The sequence below is a fragment of the Sus scrofa genome, chromosome 9, assembly GCF_054392235.1.
Source record: "Sus scrofa isolate SSC_HxYL_T2T_F1_AM1 chromosome 9, Sscrofa_HxYL_maternal_Yorkshire_Landrace_v2.0, whole genome shotgun sequence".
NCBI classification, from domain to species: domain Eukaryota; kingdom Metazoa; phylum Chordata; class Mammalia; order Artiodactyla; family Suidae; genus Sus; species Sus scrofa.
In genome coordinates, this window is record NC_139391.1 from 10032749 (window position 1) to 10048118 (window position 15370).

The following is a 15370-nucleotide window of genomic DNA, read 5'->3' on the forward strand; positions in this document are numbered from 1 at the left end:
TCAGCCATATTTCAAGGTTGTTGAGACCTCATACCTCTAGGGTTATGAAAGTTAAATAACAAGATGCATATACAGTGTAAAGCTCAAGGTCAATGCTAAATTCACATCGGCCTCTGGCCTCTTCCTTCACGGATGGTATTTCCTCTTCTTAATTTGACCTTGAACCACAAAAGCTCCAGAATGGCAGGAACCGGGTCTGATTTCTCCTCACCAATGTACCCCCAGTACTACACCAGTCTTGGCAGAGAGCACGTATGTGATAAACGCATTGAATGAGTGAAGAAATGAATGAAGGGATGAATAATGACAACAGTTATCTGGGTTACATGACATGTACTACTGGCTCTCACAATATATTTTTCAAGTGCCCTGAGTGTGCCTGACTGCAGAGGCAGGGAATCGAGCTTTTCAAACCTTCGTGCCTCCATTTCAACTGTAAAATGGGACTGATTAGGAGTTCCCTTGGTGGCGCAGTGGTTAACAAATCCGACTAGGAACCACGAGGTTGTGGGTTCGATCCCTGGCCTTGCTCAGTGGATTAAGGACCTGGCGTTGCCGTGAGCTGTGGTCTAGGTCGCAGACGTGACTCGGATCCCACGTTGCTGTGGCTCTGGCATAGGCTGGTGGCTACAGCTCTGATTAGACCCCTAGCCTGGGAACCTCCATATGCCGCGGGAGCGGCCCTAGGAAAGGCAAAAAGACCAAAAAATAAATAAATAAATAAAATGGGACTGATTAGTACTTACTCCAAAGGGTTGTTGTGAAGCTTCAATAAATCCACACATGCAATGTACCTAGAACGGAACTGGCAGATAGGAAATAAACACGTGCGGAAGTTTAGCACGTGTTCCCACCTGCATGTGTTCATGAGAACAGCCACTTCTCCTTTTGGAAAAGCAAGGCCCGTTCCACCCTCACCTCCAGTCTCCCGATGCTTCTCCAGCTCAACAGCACCCCCATGACCCTCAGAGATGACAGGCTCCTCCTGCAGGTTCTCTGAGCTGTTCTGCCAGGTCCTCGGCACAAAGCTGTTCACTGGTGATTCTCCAAGAGCAGGCTTCAAACCCGCAGCTTTAGCATCATCCAGGACCTTGTCAGAAATGCCAATTCTCAGCCCCGCCCCAGACCTACTGAATCAGAAACTCTAGGAGTTCCCGTTCTGGCACAGTGGTTAACAAATCCGACTAGGAACCATGAGGCTACAGGTTCGATCCCTGGCCTTGCACAGTGGGTTAAGGACCCGGCGTTGCCGTTAGCTGTGGTGTAGGTTGCAGACACAACTCAGATCCTACATTGCTGTGGCTCTGGCATGGGCCGGCAGCTACAGCTCCGATTAGACCTCTAGCCTGGGAACCTCCATATGCTGCGAGAGTGGCCCTAGAAAAGGCAAAAAGACAAAAGAAAAAAAAAAAAAAAAAGAAACTCTAGAGGTGGGACCCACCAAGCTGTGTTTTACCAAGGCGTCTGGGTGAGTCTGCTGTCCGGGAAGGTCTGAGAACCACCACAGCAGAGTGTAGCACAGCGTGTACTTAGGTAGATCCGGCCCAGTGACACTGTGCCCTCGTCCAGGAAGGGTTCCTGATTTGCCCAGAAACCCCCTTGCCCTGACATCTCCAACTTCCTCCCTCGATTGCAGTCATTTGTGCCCAGAAGTACCTCCCTGAATTGCAAGTTCCCCGGGAGCAGGGTTGAGTCTCACGCATCTCTGTGCCTGCACTGGGCTTTGCTTAGAAAGAAAGATACAGCTAAGTCAAGGGCACCACATTTCCAGCGTCCTCTGACCAAGGCTACTGCTACCGGGGGCCCACTCCCCCAGGGCCCTCGCTCGCACTGCGGTTTTCCTTGAAGGGGGTTTTCGCCTCTGTACTGGATGCCTTTCTCTTTGCCAGTCCTGGTGTCCTCCAGTTTCATGGGTTTCACTGGACATTTTCCTTTTCTCTCCCCCCTTGTTGTGTGTGTTCAAAGTCCCCATCTCCAGGCAGATCCATCTTCCTTTTTTTTTTCTTTTTTTTCTTTTTTTTTTTTTTTTGGTCTTTTGTCCTTTTAGGGCTGCACCTGCGGCACATGGAGGTTCCCAGGCTAGGGGTCCAATTGGAGCTATAGCCGCCGGCTTATGCCAGAGCCACAGCAACGCGGGATCCGAGCCGTGTCTGCAACCCACACCACAGCTCACAGCAACGCCAGATCCTTAACCCACTGAGCAAGGCCAGGGATCGAACCTGCAGCCTCGTGGTTCCTAGTCAGATTCGTTAACCACTGAGCCACGATGAGAACTCCTAAAAACAATTTTAAAAAGGAAAAAGGCAGTTACTTTTCGGCAGTAGTTTTTCCAGCTCTCTTTAGCAGTGAAACTCTCTCTTCAGATGCAGCCTTGTTCAGAACCCGTGAGGTGACACAGATGACGTGTGACTGTCACTCGCTGTGTCAGGTTTCAGTTTCCCTGTGCTCCATCCAGATGGGAATAAGTAGAGCACCTCCTTGCTGGGATTGTTGTAAGGACTAAAGGAATGAACAGAGTGACTCGTGCAGGGCCTAATAGCGAGTCCTTGACAAATGTTATCTGTAGAAGGATTATGATGGAAAACAAGAATTGGGAGCATGGGAGTTTTTTTCCATATGGCAAAATAATAATAATAATAATAATAATAATAATAATAAAATAAAACTGTTTTTATTTATTTATTTTTTTTTAGCGCTGCACCACCCGCGACATGTGGAAGTTCCCAGGGGTCAAATCGGAGCTACAGCTGCCAGCCTACACCACAGCCACAGCCACAGCCACAGCACTGTCTTTTTTAAAACGACAACATATAACATCATATTTCCTTCAGGTGTAGGACATGACTCGACATATGCATAGACTGCGGAATAATCACCGCAGTAAGTCTAGTTAACAGCCATCCACACACAGTAATTGTCTGTCAATGCGTCTGTTTGTTCCCCCAGAATGCAGGCTCCCAGAGAGTCGGGATCAGCAAAGAGCTAGGAGGGTCTTGGGAAAGGGGGCCCAGATGGATAAAAAGCCGAATGCACCGGGAGCTCTCCGTGCAACGAAAGGTTTCCTCCCGCCCCTTCCCTGCAGAGGAAAGGTCTTGGGAGGGTTGAGTAAGACACTTACGGACGCAATGATGCAAGGGGAACTTTCTGTACATATTGCAACAGAAGATGCTAAAATGGGGTTGGTTCCCAAGGGTCTCAGCCCTCCTCCTCCTCTCTTGTCAGCCAGACGTGTCCCATAAGACAGGGCCAAAGGCCGCTCCTGAGCGCCCCCCTTCTCCTGCAATGCCTGGTGTTAGAGATGGGGGCCCGTGCTCCCGGGTTCTGGTCTGAAACCTAAAGTCGTCTTCGATCACCTCTGAGCGTGTGCCCTACACCCACATCACCTCGAGATTCTACGGCCTCAGCAGCTCCCCAGCCCTCCCTTCTTTCTTGCCCACCACCACTCAGTCCAGCAGCATCCTCGCCACCTCTCCCTTCGGCCCGTGCTCTCTCTTGCCCTCCCCGCTCCTTCCTTTCTTCCTTCCAACAACAGCCAGGTCCCTCCTGTGGGCCAGGCCCGGGGCTGGGACACAGAGAACATGCGGATTCCACCTTTGCCTTCAAGTAGCCTCTCTCGGGCAAGACAGATGTGTAGACACTAAGAGTCACAGAAGCCGGAAAGAAAGAAGCTTGGGTCTGAGGGTGGCACAGAGGTATGGAGGGTGACTGTGAGACGACCCAAAAGCAAGGGACTGCCCCTCTCAGCATCATTTGGTGAATGTTCCCCTAGTGCGTATGATGGGCCCAGACTGGGACCAGGTTTTTTTGGCTCGTCCCAAGCCCCCACAGCACCCACCCACCCACCCCCCTGATTGTTTCAACCCTCCCATCTAATCGGGGTGCTCTGTTCACACCCCCCCTTGGCTCCTGTCCCACAGGTTGAAGCCCAGGCTTCTCGATGAGATGACAATGCCCCCCTCAGATCTGTTCCATTCAACCTCTCCAGCCTTGTCTCCTACTCTTCCCTGCCTGCATCCCTCTTCCAGCATCCTGCCTCCAGCCACAGCAGGGTGCTCATGGTGCCCACCTCTAGGACTCGGCTCAGGCTACAGCCTCTGCCCAGAGGCCTTCTCCTTCCTCTCTGCCTGGCAGAATCACACGCATCATCTGAGGTCCAGCAGCAATGCCATCCATCATTTCTCAACCTTCTCAATTACCGTTCTCTCCTTAGTGCTCCCACAGCACTTTGTCCATGACTCTGTTGAACTCATTCCCCAGTCAGTCCTCCATTGACTGAGCTGCAAATCTGAGCCGGGCCTGCAGGGGGGCACAGAGTGATGAGGCTCCTGCCCATCCTGGGAAAGCTCCTGGCCCAGGGGAGAGGCAGACACTGCCGAAGGTGACAGCACAGAGGGAAGGGCTGAACTCAGCACAGCCGCCCACATTTCCCTGCACCACCGCCGGGCTGTCTTGCTGTTACCATTGGCTTTGGGATACCATCTCTTGATTAGGCCAAGGACTGTGTCCGATTATTCTCTGTGTTCCCGTGAGAGCCGGGCCCAGGAAGGTGCCCAGGAAAACTGTGCTGAAGTAGATGCACCTGGGATCTGAATGTTTCAAGAGGCCTTGGTCACGATCCAAAGTCTTGCCATTTCTGAGAACAGTATCTTACTTTCATAGTTTAGGGGTGACACCCTTTACCATGTTGCGATTTCACCGGATCCTCAAATATTCAAGTGCAATTGGCAAGACAGGAACTGTCACCTCCATGATCAGAGGCCAGGAAGGTGACTTGCCCAAGGATGGGCTCCAAGTCAGTGGGACAGGAAAGGCCAGGACACAGACCTCTCACTCCCCAGCCCAAGTGCTGCCTCTTAGGGACAGTGGCTGGGCCACGCGCTCTGCCCCCAGGCCTCCCCCATAGGAGACACCTCTGGAACAGGCACAAACCACACTCTGACCTGGGGTCCTTCTAGGCCAGCGAGAGCCTTGCCTCCAAAGGGATCCGAAACGCCTCTGGGGAGAGAATTAAAGAATTCACAGCGCCTTCAGCATCCGCCTTGCTGCGCGGCTCATTCCAACCTCCCAGTCTTCGCACATACAGGACCTCCATGTCCCCCAACCTGGAAGCCACTAGCTTTCCCTCGGTTTCCTAAAAGGCACCAAGATCTTTCCAGCATCAGAGCCTCACCACAGGCTGGTCCCTCCACCTAGGAAGCTCTTCCTTCCACTCTTGGCCAACTCATGCCTCGGGACTCCACGATTTTTTCTCAAGGTTTACACCCATGGCCTTGAGTGGGCTGAACAAATGGCAGTGTTTCTAGGTCCTGTCAGTGGCATCTGTCACGTGCTGCCCTGGCACTGTGACTTCTGACACCCCCCTCCCCTAAGAAAAGACAAGCAAGACCTCAACAGCAGAGACTCCGGCTCCCCTTATGCAGAGACCCCACACCCAGCTTGCTCAAGCGGTCCCCAACCTTTTCACTGACATGCTTGGTCCTACCCCACCTCCCCCACCCTCCACATCTGGTAAGTCATTCGATCACATTCCAGTCGATCTCACCTCCTCAGGCACTTTTCTCTAGACCGGGCCTTCCCGTCATCCTTCCACTCCCATCCTAGCTCAGGGGTTATTCTCTCTCACCTGGGTCCCCCCCCACTGCCCCCTCACTGCCCTCCTGGCCTCCAGCCTCTCCCCACATGACAGGTGGAAGATGCTTAAAGACATATGTGACCAGTCACTTCCCTCCTCAGAGATGTCCCTCAAGCTCACCCCAGTGTCTCAAGAGTGGCAGTTAAGAACCCTCATAAGATCTAGCCCCAGCCTCATTTCCCCCAGCTGCCTGGGCTCCAGCCCTCCCAGGTGCCCTAACATTGCCCCAAGTATGCTGCCTTTTCAAAGGCTTTTATGGCTTTACCCCCACACCTGCCATCTACAAAGCTGCTCATTAAAGGGCAGGGAAAATAATTTTGGAACACTTTCTGTGTGCCTAGCACCATGCTAGGCTTTGTTTTCTTCTTTTTTTCTTTTTAGGGTGGGGCCTTAGAGCTGCAGCTGCCAGCCTATGCCACAGCCACGGCCACACGGGATCCCTGCCACGTCTGTGACCTACATCGCAGCTTGCAGCAACGCAGGAGCCTTAACCTACTGAGCCAGGCCACGGCTCAAACCTGCATCCTCATGGATACTAGTCAAGTTCTTAACCCACTCAGCCACAACAGGGACTCTCACTAGTCAGATTCCTAACCCACTTAGCCTCAGTGGTAATTCCTGCTGGGCTTTTTTTTTTTTTTTTTTTTTTTTCCTTCATACTTTATGTCACTTAGTTCTCAAAGTCCTTCACGAAATAAATGTTATTGTTCCCATTGTACAGATATGGAAAGTGAAGTTCAAGAAAGGGAGGGCCAGAAGTGGCTCTGGGTCTGATTCCAACACTTCTGTGCACGAATCTCTCTAGGAAGGGCACCCAGCCCCCAGTCACCCTCCTCCCCCAGTCATGGTACCTTCTCCTCTGGGTCTATAGCCAGAGGTTTCTCTCTTGTCTCTGCATGGCTGCCAGCATCTGTGTGTGGCTGTCTCTTACCGACAGGAGCATCCGCAGGGCAGGGCCTCGACCGATTCCGCTGGGTTCCCAGCCCTCAGCAGTGTATAAATATTCTGTGAGGTTTCTAGAGACACAGATAGAAAGGTAGAGGCAGCTTGGGTCAGGGACGGGGGCCGGGGGCGGCGGCGGTTAAGAGCCCATCCCTACTTAAGTAATCCCAGTCCCACCACCAACCAGCGGCGGGACCTGGGCGTTAGAAGCCAAAGCCAGGCCCTGCCAAAAGGAAAAAACGAACTCCCGCCCGCCCCGGCCTGGCCTGCACGTGCCCGACCTCCCGGCCCACGTCCCTGCTGCCAGGCGACACCAACCTGCGCCGGGAGCGGCGAAGTGTGGGCGGAGGGAGCCGCGGGCATAACCAGGCGGCCGCTTGGAAAGAAAATTCCGCGCACTGCACAGCAGCGCAGAGCCGGGACCCCGGCGCAGCCCGCCTGCGCCCCGCCGACCCCCGCGTTCCCTCGCCCCCCACGGAGGCGGGGCGACAGCGGCTGGGACGGTCGGCCCCGCCCCTGCCGCGTCGGCCCCGCCCCTGCCGCGTCGGCCCCGCCCCCTTGTGAGGTTACAAAGTGCCGCGCGCCGAACCGCGGACGCAGTGGCGGTGGCCGTGGCGGAGGCACTGCTTTTGGCCGCTGCCTGGGCCCGTTGGGCCGCCCGCCCCCCGCTCCCCGGGCCGCAGTCGCCCCCGCGCTCCGGTGCTCGGCGCGAAGCCCTGGCCCTGGCGGCCGGGGCATGGGCCAGGGGCGCGGGGTCAGGCGGCTTCCCGTGGGGCCCCGACCTGCACCGGCTTCGCCATGAAGACCCTCATAGCTGCCTACTCCGGGGTCCTGCGAGGTGAGCACCGGGCCCGGCTGCCCAGAAAGAGAGAGCTCTGAGGGAGGAGCGGTGCTGTCCCGTGAGGGCGCTGGGCTAAGGGTCCGGTAGATGAGCTGTCACTGCCCAGGGTCTGCAGGGCCTCTTGGGCTTTTTCTGGGCGCGATGCAGCTGCAAGAAGGCTTTCAGGAAAGGATGTGATGAAGGGCTCTAAGACAGGCAGGAAGGAGTGTGTGGATATAGTGGGGGTACCTTGCGGGACCACGGACCGCAATGTGGGCCGAGGTCCCAAGCCCTTTCTTTTCTTTTGGGACAACTTGCCGCCCTCTCCCCTACCCCGCCCCCATTCTTCCCCCCTCCTCATCTGGGTCTGAGATGAGGTTGGAATAATGGCTGCCTGCGTGGTTGTCAAGTGTGGGCACATTCTCCACTCTAGCAGCCCTCATCAATCTGGGGGAACCTCTGACACCACGTCCCTGAAATGGGTTGATATCTGAGAGCGCCCCTCCACTCGTCGCCATTGCTCCTGGCCCCTGGCAGCTCTGGCCCCTCTCTCCTGGTGGATCAAGCTGTGAAGCGCTGGATGGGGCAGAGTGGCAAGCGTTTTGCAATCCCCTGAAGCAGGCTCCAGATGGAGAAGTACCTACCCACACCATCCTTTGCCCCACACTCATCCCTCATGCCAGGCTCTGGAGTCCACTGAGCAGCAACTGTGAGCCTGGCACACTTAGAAGGTGGGGCAGAGGACCCTGGGTCCCCTCCAGTGTGGCCAGTGCCTCTGTTCTACCATCGTGCAGCTGAGGCCCTGTGTGCATCGGGGGCAGAGTTGAGATCAAAGTCCAGAGTTTTCCCTACTCAAGCAAAGGCATCCCTTCCATGAGCCCCCATCTCACAGCTAAACTTAGAGAAACTAAAGTGGGAGGAAGCATGACCTGCTCAAGCTTTCCTTAACACATGCCTTGGCCCGGGGATTAAATACAAATCCAGGAGACCCTGGGACATCCTCACAGCTGTCCAGGTCCGTGTGTCTGTCTTGCTGGAATCCTCCCTCCCTCCACCGAAGACTCGATTGTGCTGGCTGAACCTCTCCTACTTAGGATTTTCCTGTAGTAATTACCAATTGCCTACTCCACCCACCTTCATTATAAAAATAAAACATAGGAAGTATTGGAATTTTGGAAAATGTAGAAAAATAAGAAAAAATTAAAAGTGGCTGGTTAACTGACTCTCCAAAGCCAGCTTCCTAATAGCATTTTCATGTATTTCTTTATAGTTTTGTTTGTACAAAACTATGCATGATTTCGTTAAAGTTGAAGGCATGATGTAGATTATAGTTCAGAATCCTGTTTTCTCCCTCTTAATGTTAAATCATGAATATTTCCTTCTGTTACTCCAGATCGCTTCTAATATCCTGCTGGCTGCTAGGTAACCAGCCAGGAGCCGTATTAGAGTTTAACCGTGCCCAGGGCATGGACCTCGTTCCCTGAGTGACAGTTGGTGTGATCATCTGCCCCTCTTGATCTGGGTGCTGCTTGTTGCCCTTGGAGAGTTCCGAGCTGCTGTCCCCGTCCTGGGGACAGGCAGTCTGAGCTGCCCCATGCACCCACCCAGACAGCCTTCGACAACCCCTTCTCATGCTTTAAATGCTTGTCCATTCTCTTTGCCATTTAATGCCCGTAGCAGGGGAAGGAAGGAACCCACCCCATTCCTGCTTTTAAAAATTCCTTTGCCAACATGGTCCCAGAACTAGAGCCAACATTAGGAATGTGGGCATGGAGATTTTATAGAGAGAAAAGAAAAGATGCTAAGATGTATGATGGCAACTGATAGGGCCTTCGTTTGTTGAGATACCATGATATTAAAGATAAACCATTGTTTGTTTCAAGTAAAAAAAATTTCGGAAAAAGTGCTTTTGCCTCCAGGAAATGGGTCAGGGCTGCTCTGTGTGGCACTCCCTCCCAGAGATCCGCTTGCCTCACCTCTGCTGTCCACGGGTTGTGAGCTGTATCTTCTAGGAGCAGATGACCCTGACTCTCTCGTTTTTGACCTAGAATTGGCTATCCAGGAGGACTTCCAGTGAATGCTTTTGACCAAGTCACTTACTATCCTATCAGGAGCATTCCCAATGTTGTTATTAGGTCTTGAAAACATTTTTTTAAAAACACTGGTTGCAAATAATTCCATCATGGGCTGTAGCAAGGACTGGTATGAAATGCAAACCAATCACGTGAGCTCTCCGGGCTCCACTTTGGTGAAAGACTGGGTGGGGAAGGGAGGGAGCTTTAGCAAACCTCCTGTAATCTGGCATCTCCATCAGACTTGCTTTCTACATCCTTGATCTTGGAAGACACTCCCTTGTGGCCTGGTTTGCCTCTGCTGATTTAACTCCACTGTTGTGAGGTGGTGAACACCCTGTCAGTGGTGGTATTCAAGGAGAGACCATGGCTTCTGCGAAGGGAAGTCCTGCGACGGGTGAGATTGAAATAGATACCTTGCTGTCTGGTTTCTTGGCCAAAAGGAAAGGCCAGCTGTGGGTGCAGGTGCAGCTGGGTGTGTGCTGGGGGGAGACGGGAGTGTCTGTTGGTTTTCCGAATGGCTGAAGGACTTCCCTGCGTCACCTTCTAGTATCTGAAGGTGGAGGATGCAGAATTAGTCATATTCGTATCCATACCTTTGCCCTTAGATATGTGCTCTTGAGGTCAAAGCCTTCTGATGCCTGCCTGTATCCCTGGGGTTCACCACAGGACCCAGCAGGAAATGGTGGCCACCCCAGTAAAATTCTGAGCTGATTTACTCTGTGTGGCTCCAAAGAGCAAGGCCAGGAAGCGGGGTGGGATTGTTGGGAGGCAGATTTGATGTGAAGGAGGAATCCTTTCTGACTGCAGTTGAAGACTGCAGCAGGCTTGGTGTGGGTGGGGATAGAGCCCCCCACCACTGGGAGTAGGTGAGCAGGAGCATAGTAGGAGGTGAAACTAGGAGATTGATTGCTGGGGGCTAACTCTAGAAAAGAGAGTTGACAGTCCCCTCACCCAGTCCTAAATCATACCATGTGACTATCACTCTCATGCCTCCCCCCCCCCCAATTCTTTATAGCATCCCCCTCCCCTACACCACTTCCCCACCTGCACAAATACTGTCTGTGCTACCGAGGGCTCTTCTGGGCTGGGAAAGGAAGGATAAGAGTAATATTTTATTAGCCAGCTGGGTGACTCAGTGGCCAATGTGGAAATCCTGCCCCACCCCCATCCTCCCGCCCCTGAATTCAGCATCAAGTATTTGAGTCATAACATCATGGCTCTCTGTTAGCGTGGATCTGGCGCAGCCCTCGCTTTGCAGATGGGACACTGAGGGCTCCAGAGAGAAGGGACTGGACCAGGGTTAGAACCCAGAGCTGTCTCCCAGTCACTGGCCGCCTTAAACCAAGGAAGTGTGGTGCGGCCTTGAAGGGCTGCACGTAAGGCTCTGGCCCTGCAGGCGCTCGTTTCTTAGGTGAGTGAAGGTTGTTCCCCGCCGCCGATGCGTGTGGCAGATCACCCCTTCCCAAGCTTTATAAGGAAACTCCCCCAACTTGCCCTGAGGGGTAGAGACCCCACGAGCCCCAGAGCTCTGAGGCCAAGGGAACAGCCACTTCCCCCTTATCATGCTTCAAACCTTCCAAACTCCTCCTTGTGGCTACGAGCAGCCCCTAACAGCCTCTCCTACCGTGTCCTGCTCCAAGGCTGCCAGGGCTTTTCCCGGTGCCCTAGGATTCCCACCCACTGGGTCCCAGCTCAGGGCCTTTGCATGTGCTGCCCTCTGCCCAGGTCTCCGTATGACTGGCTTCCAACCACTGTCTCCTCTCAGAGGCCTTTTCTGACCATGCCACCTGGAGAGCCACCCCCGAGCTGCCCGTCGTATTTAATCCGTTATAGCCCTTCTCATTACCTAGATTCTCGTGTGTCCTTAGCAGTTTAGGGGATTGCCAGAAGCATGTCAGCCCCTGTCCATCTCTCTCACGGTTGGTCCCCGGCATCTTGCACAGTGCCTGACATGTAGTAGACGCTCAGTAAATATTTGTGGAATGAATGAATCATCAATGGGACCTCAGCCCTCCTGAGCGCTGCTCCTTCCTCTTGGCAGGAAGCCCAGCTTTTGGCTTGGGTACAACCCCGCAGGCTCCTCGGGGCCCACCTGTGCGGGCTGCTGGGCCTGCAGCTCTTCCTGTCCTGGAGACACCACCGTCTCCCCAGGAGCTGGCTCCAGGGCTGAGTGCCTGGTGGCCCCCTCATCATTTCCAGGGTGTAGTAGCCCGAGAGCCAGGATTCCAGCCCAGGCTTCGCTCAAGGACACGGCTGAGTGGTTCACTTCCCCTCCGGGACTCTCACTTCCCCCAGATAGAAAATAGGATTCAAAACCTCAAGTTCTCAAAGATGTGAAGCTTGGGGTTCCCGTCGTGGCGCAGTGGTTAACGAATCCAACTAGGAACCATGAGGTTGTGGGTTCGATCCCTGGCCTTGCTCAATGGGTTAAGGATCCGGCGTTGCCATGAGCTATGGTGTAGGTTGCAGACGCGGCTCGGATCTGGCGTTGCTGCGGCTCTGGCGTAGGCCGGTGGCTACAGCTCCAATTCGACCCCTAGCCTGGGAACCTCCAAATGCTGCGGGAGCGGCCCAAGAAATGGCAAAAAGACAAAAAAAAAAAAAAAAAAAAAAAAAAAAAAGATGTGAAGCTTTAGGTTAATGTGAACGGAAAGTGCTTTGCAAACTAACCTGCGACGCGTTATTCATTTTGTGTGACACATGCGCAGGCCCCCGGTACCGCGGAGAGTGGCAGGCTCTGCTCTGGGGCGTCGAAGAAGGCTTCCTCGCAGTGGGGACCCCGGTGTGGGCCCATCGGTTTACTCCTGAAGCTCCTCTGTGTGTCAGACTCTGCGCTGCCATCCGTTGATCCCTGGTCCCTACCTTTTGGGGGAGGGGGGCATCCCCAGGCCAGGGCTCGAACCTGTGCCACAGCAGTAACCTGAGCCTCTGCAGTCCTGGTCTCTACCTTTGAGGAAGTGAAGCAAGGGGCGTGTACACAGGATGACAGAGCGCAGCGGTCCACGCGGTGATGGGGACGGAAGCTGGGGCCGCTGTGGAGGCCTGGAGGTGAGGGTGGGGCAGCGAAGTCATCCTGGGGTCAGGGAAGGCTTCCTGGAAGAGGTGACAGTCAATCCAGATATTGAAAGATGAAGAGATGTTGTCAAAACAGACAAAAACAGGAGCTCCCTGGTGGCTCAGCAGCTTAAGAATCCAGCCTTTGTCACTGCCGTGGCTCTGGTTACTGCTGTGGCATGGGTTCAGCTTCTGGCCCAGGAGCTTCCACATGCCAAAGGTGTGGCCAAAAAAAAAATGACAAAAGGATTCAGGTACAAGGACCAGCATAAATGCATAGCGGCATGAGACTTGAATGGGAGGCAAAGTCCAACTGCAGGGCCTCTGGGCTACCAATCTGAGCTGAGGCCCCTGTGTGCTGAGGGACAACAGAGACAGAGGTGCTGGATCTGGGCCGGGGGTGGCTCGCCCCTGCCCTTTGTGGGGGGCTGGGGGAGGGCTGATGTGAGAGCTCCTGGGAAAGGAGCCTGGTGCCCTGAGCTTCATGGCCTCGCCCACTTCTGGAGCCTCCTGGCTGTAGACGTGCTGCTGGCAGTTTTGAGGGCCCGGGACTAGGAGTCTGAACCTCCTCATGTATTATGTGGGCAAAAGTGTGCTAAGAGCGTCTGCCCAGGTTATGGGGCAGAACCAAGGAAGCGGAACGCCTATACGCTTTGGGCACATCGACAGTCAAACGGATTCAGAGGCTCACGCTGCATCTGCTTTGCATGTGACCTTGGGCAAGACCCTGCCCTCCTGGTTCTCTGCCTCCTTTCCTATACAGTGAGGGGGGCTTCATTCCAGCTGTGGGGCCCTGGGAGTAAACCTCCTCCTCACGCTTGTCCTCAGCTTGTCCTTGTGAAAATGGGCTCAGGTCCTGCTCGGGGCCCGGGTAAGTGCCCCATGAGGGGACCCAGCTCCCCCATACTTGCTCGTGTCTTGTGATGAGAGCCTATTTTGAGGACTCCTTGGTGGTGAGAAATTGGTGAGTTGACGGTGTTGCCATGGCAACCCCTCCCACATCAGTAGCTTTTTTTTTTTCTTTTTTTTTAATGTATCAGAAGCTAGGGGTGGAGAAAGCAGGCCATTGGGGTCCTCGGCAGTCACCTCCAGGGTCCCAGCTGCAGTTGCAAAGTCTCGGGAACACGGCATCTTAAGAGCCCCACCTCCCTGACCTCACTCCCAGGACTCTATCCTACTTCATGGAACCCAAACGCTTGACCAGGCCCCTGGCGTTGCCCAAGGAGGGGCTCTTAGTCTCTCTAGGGGGATCCACTATGGATAACCTTTCATGAGTAGATTCTAGCAGAGCGCAGAAGGCCCAAGTTGTCAGGACCTCAGATTTCAGCTGTTCCATCCCACACCCTGAACTGCGTGCTGGTGGGGAAACGGAGACCTAGAGAGGGGAGGCGGAGGCCCAAGGTCCCAGCATATCTGTGGACACTCGGGACACCTGATTCCTGCCAGGATGCTCTGCGGGAGGCTCTGAGGACCGCCCGAGGAACCCACTGAGCCCTGCAAGGTCCCGACAGCCAAGCCAGCGGTGTGGAGCTTCCCAGCACACCCACCACAGCTGTGTGCTGGCCTCCCAGGGGTTTGGCCTCCTCTTGGGTCACATGTCCCAGTGGACCCTGCTTTAAGGACCCTCATGTGCTTTAAGTGGGCCTGCGTCACGGACACCTAACCCTTAAAGGGGAGAGAACTCACCAGTGTGTTGGGACCAGGGGAATGGCTGGCTAGTTGCCTCGGGGCCCTTAGGCACTGTCTGAAGCTGGTGGAGGGTTGGGAGGGGTGGGTAGCGGTCTTCTCAGCCTCCGGGGCTGAGCCCAGGACTCCTGGGCCCGATTGCCAGGCCTCCGCGTCGCCCGCTGCCCTTTCTCTCCTGGACTCCCCACTCACACGGTCGCTGTGCTCCTGCCGGGTTGAACTACTTGCAGTTAATTCCTCAAACTTGCGCCCTCTCTCCCTTCCAGGCCTTTGCCATACCACATCCCCCTTGTCAGCCTGGCAGACTTACTCATCCTTCCTCTCTCACCTGACCCATCCCTCAGAACATCCTGCAGGCCCACTGGGGGCCCCTCAGGGATTCCCCGGCCCTGACTTCGCCTCTGTGCCCAGCTGTTCACAGCCCTGTCTCCCCAGCTGTAGCTGAGGCAGGCAGCTCAGCCCCCCACAACAGCCCAGAAAGCAGAGGAGAGGCAGATCTGGCACATCCCACCCCATTGCAGCACCTGGCCTGGCATGTAAACGATACTCAGAAAGTACTTGTTGGAGTTCCCATCCTGGCACAGGGGAAACGAATCTGACGAGGAACCATGAGGTTGTGGGTTCGATCCTTGGTCTCGCTCAGTGGGTCAAGGATCTGGCATTGCTGTGAGCTGTGGTGTAGGTCACAGACACGGCTCAGATCTGAACGTGGCTGTGGCCGTGGCATAGGCTGGCAGGTGTAGCTCTGATTCGACCCCTAGCCTGGGAACCTCCATATGCCATGGGTGCAGCCCTAAAAAGAAAAAAAGAAAAAAAAAAGAAAGAAAGTACTTGTTGAATGAATGTTAATGTTTGGCCTCTCCCCTTCTCTCCTCCTTCTGGAATCTTCCACCATTGCCCCAGCCTTTGAGCATGACCCCTCCAGCTCGAGGATACCTTTCTCTCCCGATTCCCCAGAAAGTTCCATTTGACCCTCTGCCATGGCAGAGGTCAGCCAGCCACGGCCTGGGCTTATCTCTGTCCTTGTCCGGGCCCTGTTTATTCATCGAAGTCCCTCAGCAAACATTGGCCAAGCATCTCCCTGACCCCGTGCTGGGCACAGGGACCCAGAGGAACACATGCATGCTCTTTTCCAGAAGAGCCTGGGTGCAGGCTGAGGTA

The 15370-nt window shown here is 54.5% G+C and overlaps 1 protein-coding gene and 1 long non-coding RNA gene across 2 annotated transcripts in view; one reads left to right on the forward strand and one right to left on the reverse strand.

Moving 5' to 3' along the window:
• Window positions 1–2657: 2657 nt before the first annotated feature.
• Window positions 2658–7061, reverse strand: LOC146399732 (uncharacterized). Its single transcript, XR_014814733.1, has 3 exons — window positions 6893–7061; window positions 6484–6648; window positions 2658–4995 (listed from the first exon to the last, which is right to left on the reverse strand). It is a non-coding gene; the product is annotated as an uncharacterized LOC146399732 (long non-coding RNA).
• Window positions 7062–7206: 145 nt separating this feature from the next.
• Window positions 7207–15370, forward strand: part of DGAT2 (diacylglycerol O-acyltransferase 2) — a 34065-nt gene continuing 25901 nt past the window's right edge. The window contains 1 exon segment of the mRNA NM_001160080.1: window positions 7207–7412. Within this exon segment, the coding sequence (NP_001153552.1) occupies window positions 7373–7412 (40 nt within the window). The 5' untranslated portion in view covers window positions 7207–7372.